Source organism: Myotis davidii, unplaced genomic scaffold (assembly GCF_000327345.1).
Source record: "Myotis davidii unplaced genomic scaffold, ASM32734v1 scaffold334, whole genome shotgun sequence".
Taxonomy (NCBI): domain Eukaryota; kingdom Metazoa; phylum Chordata; class Mammalia; order Chiroptera; family Vespertilionidae; genus Myotis; species Myotis davidii.
Window position 1 is genome coordinate 2,218,375 of NW_006285797.1, and position 10,331 is coordinate 2,228,705.

The following is a 10,331-nucleotide window of genomic DNA, read 5'->3' on the forward strand; positions in this document are numbered from 1 at the left end:
GCATCTCTTTTGAGGAAGTGCAGTTCATTTGAAAAATCAGATTTTAACATGAACTTCCTGAGACTCCATCAACAAACTTTAAAATAGGGATGATGATAAATTACCATCTATTGCCCTCACTGGGTTTTTCTGAATATAAACTAAAATACTTTGTACACTCTTGCCAGTTTGACTTCTTGGTCCCATCTCCTTTTACCTCTTCTAGCAACTTCCCTCTTCAATTATTTCATCTTACTCTCAGAGACACCATTTTCTATTTAATCTATAAATAGGCTCATCTTTCCAATCTTAAGGAAAAATAAACCACTTCTCCAACCATGAAGCTCATTGAAAGAAGATATAGTCCTCTCACCTTCCCTGTTCTACCAAGAGTAGCCTACACGCCCTGTATCGTCACAGCCTCGATTCTCATTTACTCCTGGGCTCCTCAAGGGAATCAGACTTGCATCTGTACCATCACAATGTTGTGGCTAAGCCACCAGTGGCTCCCGTGTGCCTAATCCAACTGACATCATATAGTTCTGACCTGACTTTCCTAGGGCATTTGACAGTGTTTACCTTTCCTTTTTTAAATCTTTCCCTTAGTATTTCTGACACCACTATCCCTTGCTATGTTCCTGTCTCCTTCAAGATTCCTCCCTGGTATTTCTACTGGGTTTTCTCTTTTAACTCGTCTCTTCCTTCCATTGCTGCCCATCACAAGTCACTTAAACACTGGTATTCTATGGGTTCTATTCAGAGACACTTCCCCTTTGCTTGTCACTCTATACTCTCTCCCTCAGTGATGTCAACCTTCCCCTGATTTTAACCAGCACCCCTATACTGATGGCTAGCAAATGTCTCTCTCTGGTATAAATCTCATTCTTAAACTATCCTATATAATAAAAGGCTAATATGCAAATCGACTGAAGGCGGAATGACCAGTCGCTATGATGTGCACTGACTACTGAGGGGCAAGACACTCAACGCAGGAACTGCCCCTGTTGGTCAGTGCACTCCCACAGGGGGGAGGGGCAAGACACTCAACACAGGAACTGCCCCTGTTGGTCAGTGCACTCTCACAGGGGGAGTGCCATTAATCCAGAAGCTGGCCTCATGGCTGGTGAGCGCAGTGGTGGTGGCGGGAACTTCTCCCGCCTCCATGGCAGCACTAAGGATGTCTGACTGAAGGCTTTGGCCCGTTCCGGGGAGCGGGCCTAAGGTGGCAATTGGACATCCCCTGAGGGCTCCCAGACTGCAAGAAGGCGCAGGCTGGGCTGAGGGACACCCCCAGAGTGCATGAATTTCATGCACTGGGCCTCTAGTGGTTTATATTCAGCTACTTACTAAACATCCCCTGCCCCCCACATATGCTCCACAGGCAACTCAAGTTTAAAATGTCTGAAACTACTAAATTTATCATTTCAGCAGTCACATTCATTCCCTAATCCCTTGTCTTCCTTTATTCTCCTTCTTAGTTAAGACAACATCATCACCCAAGTGAGATGAAAGTTCAGGCCAATCTGCACACCCACTGGGAGACACTACAATGCTAGGAGTATGGAATCCTAAACCAGGAAGTCATAGCCCCATTGCTTAAGGAAATAATTCCAGGAGGACACAGTTCAATTAATAAAATTAAGTGCTTTTGCTTAATTATTAGTAGAAATGTTTACATACTTTGTAATGTGTTTAAGTGTCTATCTTTCAAATAAAATCAAAACTGTAAATTCCGTGAGAACGGAAATTGTCTACTTTTTAAATTCCAACCAAATAATAGGCTCGCTTTTACTGATGAATGGATGGATGCTACTAATGAATAAAATTAAGCTTATATTTCCGTAAGATATTAAAGCCAAGTGTTTTTCTGTGCTTAATTTAACTTTTGACTAGAGAACTATTGTCTCTACATTCTGGAAATAATATATATTATTAAGCAATATCTAAGATTTTTAGGGTGGCAAATGTTATATCTTAGAGCCTTTGAATCCTGAAAAATGGTTTGAGAATTTCTCTGTATTGCTACTTCAATTTTTACAGGTATTTGTACTATCATCCTAAATTAGTTTTATTGACAAATTTAATTAAAATGCTATTCATCATTCCACTTTGATCATTAGGGCACTGAACAAAATTAGATCTAATAATGATTTGAGTCTCAACCTCCTGTCCATCCCCTCTAGGTAACATTAAACATTACAGTTCATGCAAATCAATGATGATGATTTTTCCCTAACAAGATTATCATTAGAATTTCTCAAACCAAATAGTGTGCATTCCTATTTTGACCTAAGCAAAAGGAAGGTAAAAGAAAAACACTATATTCAGACAGCCCAAAGAGACAATTCAACATGATTGAAAGCCTTATCACAAGGTTACTTTGTACAACAGGAAATGTCAAACTATGCACATCAACTGTCACCCTCCATACAGATGTCTCTGACATGGTAATAAAATGAGAAACCATTTGGTTTAATAATAATAAAAAAGCAACACCAGTTGGTGCATATTACATGTAGCATCTAGCCCTGGTTGCCTAGCAACCAGTCCTGAGTGAACTGCATGGAGAATGAACGCCCAAACGAATGTACAGTTTGTGCAAGTTTCAAGGACTCAAAGAGACATGTCAGTAGTTAATCTAAATTCTAGTTGACAATTACCATACTGAGGTGGAGGAAGGAAAATCCATCATTATCGCACAGAATTGAGCATTAACTAGAGGTACGATTCAGCCCTTTTAGGTTTATACCTTCTATACCAGTGGTTTTATAGGAAATACTGTGCCTTATAAATTATAAAACTATGCATAAGTAAAAGCAAAACATTAATGCTAAAAGGCACATTCATTCACTCAACAAAACACGTATTAAATACCTATCATGTCCCAGCCACTGAAAACACAAATAGGAAAGTCACTTCCCAAGCTCTCAAGCAGCTCATTTTAACCAAGTAATCAGACAAGTAAACAGACAATTACAACATCATAAGTTCTGTAATACGGATATTATAGTAGCCATGGGGTATTGTGGAAATACATATAAAAAACATCAAATGCTGACTGCGGGGAAGGGGATGGAGACTAAATGGGGACACGAGCCAAGTCTTTAAAGTTAGTCAAATTATAAAAGTGGCGAAGGGGAGGGAACATTCCAGGCAGAAGGAAAATATTTACAAGGTCATAGAGGTGAGTAAGAGTGTGCTGTCTTAAAGCAACTTCAAGGCATTTGGTGGCACTAGAAGTTGGGGTACTGGTACTAAACGAAGAGTCCAAAGAAACAAGCCAGGCTCCTTCCAGAAGAACCTCATAGGTCAGGCTAAGAAGTTTAGACTTCATCCAAAATGAAACTGAGGAGATAGAATGATTTTATGCCAAGGAACAGTATAATCACTCTGGCACTGATGTGACATATTTTAGAGAAGGCAAAACTGGTGTCAAGGAGAACAGATAAGAAGCTACTATAGGAAGACAGATAATGGGGAGATAAAATCATCAACAGATTAGAACAAGCAGGAGAGGGGGTTAGGGAAGTGACTCAAACATGATTCCCTACTACAATGCTCTAGAAAATTTAACAACTAGGTATAATATTTATGATACTCAGCCCTGATGAAATGTTAGTCTGACCACTACCATCCCCCCAAAAAACAGTTATACAGAATGAAAAGTATCTGTCTGAGAAGGAAAAGCTAATAGAGAGAAGGGTAAGAGAGGAAGAAAAAGGGGATGGGAGGGAAGGAGGAAAAAATAAAGAATACTAAAAGATACTGGAAATTAGTATCCACCCAAATTTATAAATGAGAAGTGGCATTCTCAGTTTTAAAAGAATAAAGAGAAAACACTACTGGTGCTTGGCTACATAAAACTTGAAAATGTAGGTATGCTGGATAATGCAACATAATAAAAAATTTGCAGAAAAAAATGTTTGTAACAAATACAATGAAAAGATAATATCCTTTATATCTAAAGTACTTAAGGTCAAATAAAAATCAAGGATGCTATCAATAAATGGGCAATAATGCATAGTTAATCCCACCCCAAAATAAAAACGTTTTAAGATGATAATGTTTTAAAATTATTAATAATAAATGAAATGTACATGATCACAATAGTATCTCTATGATTAACTCTTAAGTTTAGCAATGTTTTGGCTGCCCCAATTAGTTTAGGGTACAGTAACATGGGCAATCATGTACAATATGAAAGTACAAGCAGAATAAGGTGTGTGTTTTTTTAAAGAATAAGTTTGGTTTTTTTTAATCTTTATTGTTTAAAGTATTTTTTAACTTTTTTTTTTTTTTTTTTTTTTTTACTGATAGTTTGGTTTATGTGAGGCTCACCCGATCCCAACAAGTTAACATGCCCTACCAGGGATTGTGCCCTGAGATTTGAGCCAGCAACCTTTCAGTGCATGGGACGACACCCAACCAACTAAGCCACACTGGAAAGGGCTAGAATAAGGTTTTTGAAAAAAATATAAATATATACACTTAAATCTTTAAAATGGTTCATATGGTTTGACAAAGTAATTCCGCCTCTGAAAATCTATATTAAAGAAATGGTCAAAAACACAAATAAAGGTGTACCTATGACATTTTTTTATACTAATGAAAAAAATTGGAAATTGTCTAAATGCCCCCCCAGGGAGATAAATACACTAGAGTACATCTACACAATAAAACTTCATGCAGTCACTAAAAAATATTTTTTTGGAGAGATTCAAAGTAACTAAAAAATAACTAAAAATAACTAAAAAAGTCTTACAATGTTTATTTTAAAAGGAAAAAACAGCAAATTATACAAAAGTATAATTTCAACACTGGGTTTTAAAACATTATAAAAGAATTATTCTTAGTGCTGATGGGTTTTCTCTTTACTCTCTTGTATTTTCTAAGTTTGTGTTGTTTTTAAATTAAGATACATTATTGTTGTATTTGGAAAGCAAATCCCTATTTCTTCTATCCCCTATAAAATATGTAGGGGTCCAAAAGTATGCGTTGGCCTTGTATTTAAGTAAATAGCTCATTCCTTTGTGATTTTTCTTGTAGCTCGTCATCCCTACTCATTTTAACTTAAACTTATCAACTAGTTCTATATACTTTTATTAAATTAAGAGCTTTCTATAGTACCTTAAAGTCAAGAGTAGCAAGTGTATTGTATTAAAAATTCAACTTAAATCAATGAATTAAATCAAGAAAAGAATGAAGCTTTTGGTAACTAAAGGGGTTTCACCCACTCTAATATGCTTTACTCACTGTAATGCCCTCTCATTTATAAGCATGACAACAGGGTGGCGCCCTCATTTACCTGAGGTGGTTAAGCAGAGGCTGTAGTCGCTCATCGGACTGCACAGCAGGCAAGGACCGGGCTGTTAACTAGAAGCAGAGAGCAGGGTTAGGCAGAACAGCAAAGGCCAAATATAAACACATCTGAATACTGGATGCAAAATAGGGATGGGGAGGCAGAGGGAGATGGAGCACTTAAAATGTAAGGACCTTTTTCTTTTTTAAAATCAGAGAACTGTATAGAAAGCTGATACATTATGTAATTCAAGCTAGCTCTATGGTTCTAAGTTTGTAGGGTATGTCACTGAGTTTACAAGTAAAGAAAAAGGGGATAAAACAAAGACTATCATCGGAGTTCATGAAAAGGCCTCTAGTCATGAAAATATTATCTTGGTAAATAAAAATGGAAAAACTCCTAAATTTATAGCAACCAATCTTGTAGCACTGAACCCCGGGATGATGAAAAAATGGGGGAGAGAGACATTCATTTCTAGCTAAGCCACTGTGAAATTGGTTACGTGCAGAAGCACACGTGCTACCATCCATTCCTCTGTTTTGACAACCACATTACTATAAGAATCTAAGAATAGCTTTTAAACAGAAAAAAGGCAACTCAAAATATTTAATGTTGACATACAATGCCAAATTGTCCTAGGAGACAAAATGTGAGAGCCAAAGCCTTATTCTTAAATGCTTTACATCAGGTTCGCAGTAGAATCACGGACTGTGAGCCTCTGGTGGACTTCTCTGCAATAATATTAAGTATATCTCTACCTATATCCATTTTTCTTTCCATTCTTAAAAAGGTCATCTTGTGCTATTAAGAATTTGACCCAAAGAAATTAAAAATATTCACCTAAAGTAATTAGATAGCTTGAAGTAACCTTAATAAAATACCAAAACCAAAATAAAAGATAAATTTCTTCTAGATTCAATTGCCAAATAGTTCTTGTATTCTACTAACAAATCACTTGACAATTCATGAAAGAGAACTTTCCTTTAGACAAGCAACAAACTGAAAGATATCCTTTGGTTTATATAGGGTGTCTGTACTCTATAACTATTTCATACATTAATTAAAATTATCTAAAAACAGACATTTAATTCATCAAACCTAATTTTCAATATTATGCAAATAAAATAAAACCATGCCCTTTAAAACATGTAATAAATACAATGTTGATCAAAATGCCACATGTGAAGTCATTTTTATTAAATCATATCTAATAACAATACTGAAGAAATATTCCCAATTTTATGCAAGTCAGCAAGGTTATAGACTAATTTAAAATACAATTAAGTCAGACAATTAGTCAACTGTGATTGTAGCACAACCAAAAGATTCTTGGTATCTCTAAGAAATTTTATAAAATGTTATCAAGGTTTTACAAACAAAACACTTTCATATACCCTATACCTGATAATGTCAAATCCCTTTACAAAATGTCATTTTCATTGTTTAAGAAATTTCATGTCTCAGAACCAATGCTATGCTCTGAAAAGATTAAAATAATTTATCTAGATATTTCAAAAGTCAATTTTCTGAAAATAGATGGAACACACAGAGTGGGGGTTTTTTTTAGTTATTTCTGTCAATCTATATAGCATGCTTTCTAATCAAACCATCTTTTCTAAATGAAAACAAATGAATAAAAACACCTCAGTAATAGCAAACTATCTTTAAGTGTCTGCTGCATAGGAAATTTTTCTCAACTCACTCCTTATTCTCAGCCTTCATTTCTTTTTTCCTAAACTACACGTCTCCATCCCACTGTTGTTTCTGCTTCCAAATGTGCCTCTTCCCTAATTCTCCACACCAAGGCCAGATTGAAATGTTCAAAATGCAAGTTAACCACTCCCCTAATTTAAACCATTTAATAATTCCCTTAGGCTCCCAGGCTAAAGTCTGTTCTTTCATCAGACATTCTCCTAGAATACTCCCTTGGGCCACATGGTGGAAACACTGGGCACAGGATGAGTATGACGGACAGTCCACTTCTGCCCACTCCACCAGACACGCCGGGAGCTGAGAGCATACCAAGAGGAAACCTGCCATGACTCCAGCTTCTGGAACACATGTGCACAACAACGGATTCCCTCTCTACTCCCTCCCCAACCCACAACGTATTTTCAAGTTTGAATCAGTGACAAGAAGAATTCCTAAGCCGTGGGTCAATGCTCCAAGTAAAATAATTTCAAGGGAGATTTTTAGTTTTACAAAAGCATCGCTTTCAACTTTTAAAACAATATTTTCAGAAAGAGCACACATCTCTTCATGTTAAGGAGATGAGTTATAAAGCTTGCATTCCACAGCTCTCAGAGGCAAAGCCACGGGCTGACCTTTGGCTGGCAGGATGTAAGCTTTCTTTTAGAGGCTGCTGGCTCCATTGCTTCTCCCGAAAGTCTCTCTGAGCCCAACCAGTTACTACTAGTACCACTGGACTCTTAGGGGCACCGCAGACCTACCTTTTGCAACGTAACAGGTGTTCAATAAATACTTATTAAATGTGTGACAAATCAAAAAAACTCGCAAATGTGTAATTCTATTCACTGATGAAAACAAAAGTACATCTACATTTCATAGTTAAAGTGTTTCCAATCCCTGCTTTGAGCAAAACTAAATCCAAATAAAAACTAAACTAAATCACAATTGTCAGCCTTCCAAGAAAGCAATACACTATCATAACGAGATTTTCAGCTTTAAGGACTTTTTTCTACACACCAACATGAATAACTGCCTAATTGAAACAGACTTTGGTTTCCACGTTTTAGTTGTTTGTTTTTTCTAAAACAACAATGTCCTTGACATATAAATCACAAAGAATGAAAGAGAAAGGTCTATCCTAGTTAACATCTGCAAAACCTTAATGGGTTGTTTGAGTTAAGGAACCATAATGAAGCCGGCATAATTTATGTCCATTTCTTATGGTTGAGAGGTCAGAGGTGAGCTGTTAGGATGTCCTTTCATTATTAAGAATACGAGGCCCAGTGCACGAATTTCGTGCACGGGGCAGGAGCATGGGAGCCCTCAGCCTAGCTTGCACCCTCTCGCAATCCGGGACTCCTCAGGGGATGTAGCAGCGCACCAAGTGGCAGGCAGCCAGGGAGGAACCCAACCCGCTGTGCCTGCCCATCTGGGCCCACTGTGCCTGCTGCTGCCACTCAGTAGAGCTGCCGAGTGAGGCCCAGTGCACGAATTTCATGCACGGGGCAGGAGCATGGGAGCCCTCAGCCTAGCTTGCACCCTCTCGCAATCCGGGACTCCTCAGGGGATGTAGCAGTGCACCAAGTGGCAGGCAGCCAGGGAGGAACCCAACCCGCTGTGCCTGCCCATCTGGGCCCACTGTGCCTGCTGCTGCCACTCAGTAGAGCTGCCGAGGAGTCGGGAGAGGCTCCCACCATCGCAGCTGCACTCACCAGCCATGAGCCTGGTGTCTGGCTGAGTGGCACTCCCCCTGTGGGATCGCACTGACCAGGGAGCAGCTCCTGTATTGACCGTCTGCCCCCTGATGGTCAGTGTGCATCATAGTGACTGGTTGACCAGTCGTTCCATCATAAAGGTTGCTTAGGCTTTTATATATGTAGACTAGAGGCCTGGTTCACAAAAACTCGTGCACTATGGGAGGTCCCTCAGCCCGGCCTGCACCCTCTCGCAGTCCGGGACCCCTCGGGGAATGTCCACCTGCCAGCTTAGGCCCACTCCCCAGGGAATCAGGTTTAAGCTGACAGTCAGATATCCCTCTGGCAGCCCAGGAGCCCTTGGGGGATGTCTGACTGCGACTTAGGGGAGTGGGCCTAAGCCACAGTCAGACAACCTTAGCGCTGCCAACGAGGTGAGAAAGGCTCCCGCCACTGCCACCATGCTCACAGCTGTCAGCCCGGCTTGTGGCTGAGTGGACCTACCCCTGTGTGAGCACACTGACCATCAGGGGCAGCTCCTGCGTTAACACACTGTATGCGGGAAATGTATTTATACGTTTTACTTATACACTTTACATTGACTAGTAGTAGAGCGCGGGACACATATTAATACGTTTTTTATAGACTAGCGGTAGAATGCAGGTAACGTATAAATACGTAAACTAAAGTTATGGTAATTTTACTGAACATTGCCATTTGCGCAAAAAATTAGCAAGAACGGCCTGCGCCACCTGTTAGCGCGCGATAAAAACTACCCGCAAACAATGTGTTAAGTGTCTGCCCCCTGATGGTCAGTGCGCATCCTAGTGACCAGTCATTCCTGGTTGTTCCCATTAGGGTCAATTTGCATATTACCCTTTTATTATATAGGACTGACTGTAAGAAGGCATAGCCCTCTTGAGTTTTCTAACTGTAGTTATAAAGACAGTGACCTTAAAAACTATGCAAAACCAAGGTAATATATGAGAGGTATAGTTACTTTTCAGGGGGAAAAAAAGAGTAATTCTGTTACTTAGGAAAACTGGAGGCACATTATGGGATTCTTTTCCATTGATTTGCTCTTAGTTGCCTTTTGTGTTAAGGGAAAAAACAACTTCTTTACTTAGAACAGATACGTCAGAAAGAAGATGGAATAGAGGATATTTCTAGTTTCTATGTTTTCATTTGTTTTAACAATTTTAAACAAAAGAAGGCTTGTTGTCTATGAATGCTAGCTCCATAAATACATGTAACCATTTTCTTTCAGAAAAATTATTTAGATCACCAAATGAGGTAAACATAAATTTTGAATTCTAGGCCTCTTCAGCCTCCCCATCTTAATTTTAAGAGCAAAACACAAATTTTATTTTCTCACCTATTTAATTTTAATAAATCCCTTTTTAATCTCTTAACCTCAATATATTTAATTGTTTTAATTCTTCATTCACTCATATCTTAAAGTACCAAATTAGACACAGTGGTTCTTTAACTGATGAAATTAGAGAAGTAAGTTTCATTTAATTGGCACAAAATATAGCTGGCCAGTTAATAAATGTGTTTAGGATTTTGGGGTTCACTGATTGTTATAAAGAAAATGTTAGAAAAAGCATTCCTAAAGGATTAAAGGAGAAAATAATATTATCTTTTTAAAAAAAGAATTAACCTAGAAC

The 10,331-nt window shown here is 38.4% G+C and overlaps 2 protein-coding genes across 2 annotated transcripts in view; both read right to left on the reverse strand.

Annotated features, from left to right (window-relative positions):
* Positions 1–3,233, reverse strand: part of LOC107182006 (DNA primase large subunit-like) — a 102,030-nt gene extending 98,797 nt beyond the window's left edge. The window contains exon 1 of the mRNA XM_015559476.1: positions 3,152–3,233. Coding sequence (XP_015414962.1) covers positions 3,152–3,159 — 8 coding nt within the window. The 5' untranslated portion in view covers positions 3,160–3,233. The remainder of the gene's footprint in view (positions 1–3,151) is intronic.
* Positions 3,234–3,247: 14 nt separating this feature from the next.
* LOC102752234 (DNA primase large subunit) overlaps positions 3,248–10,331 on the reverse strand; it is a 166,932-nt gene continuing 159,848 nt past the window's right edge. Inside the window, exons 8-9 of the mRNA XM_015559491.1 lie at positions 5,285–5,352; positions 3,248–3,324 (exon numbers count right to left, since the gene is read on the reverse strand). Of these exons, the coding sequence (XP_015414977.1) occupies positions 3,303–3,324; positions 5,285–5,352 (90 nt within the window). The 3' untranslated portion in view covers positions 3,248–3,302. The remainder of the gene's footprint in view (positions 3,325–5,284; positions 5,353–10,331) is intronic.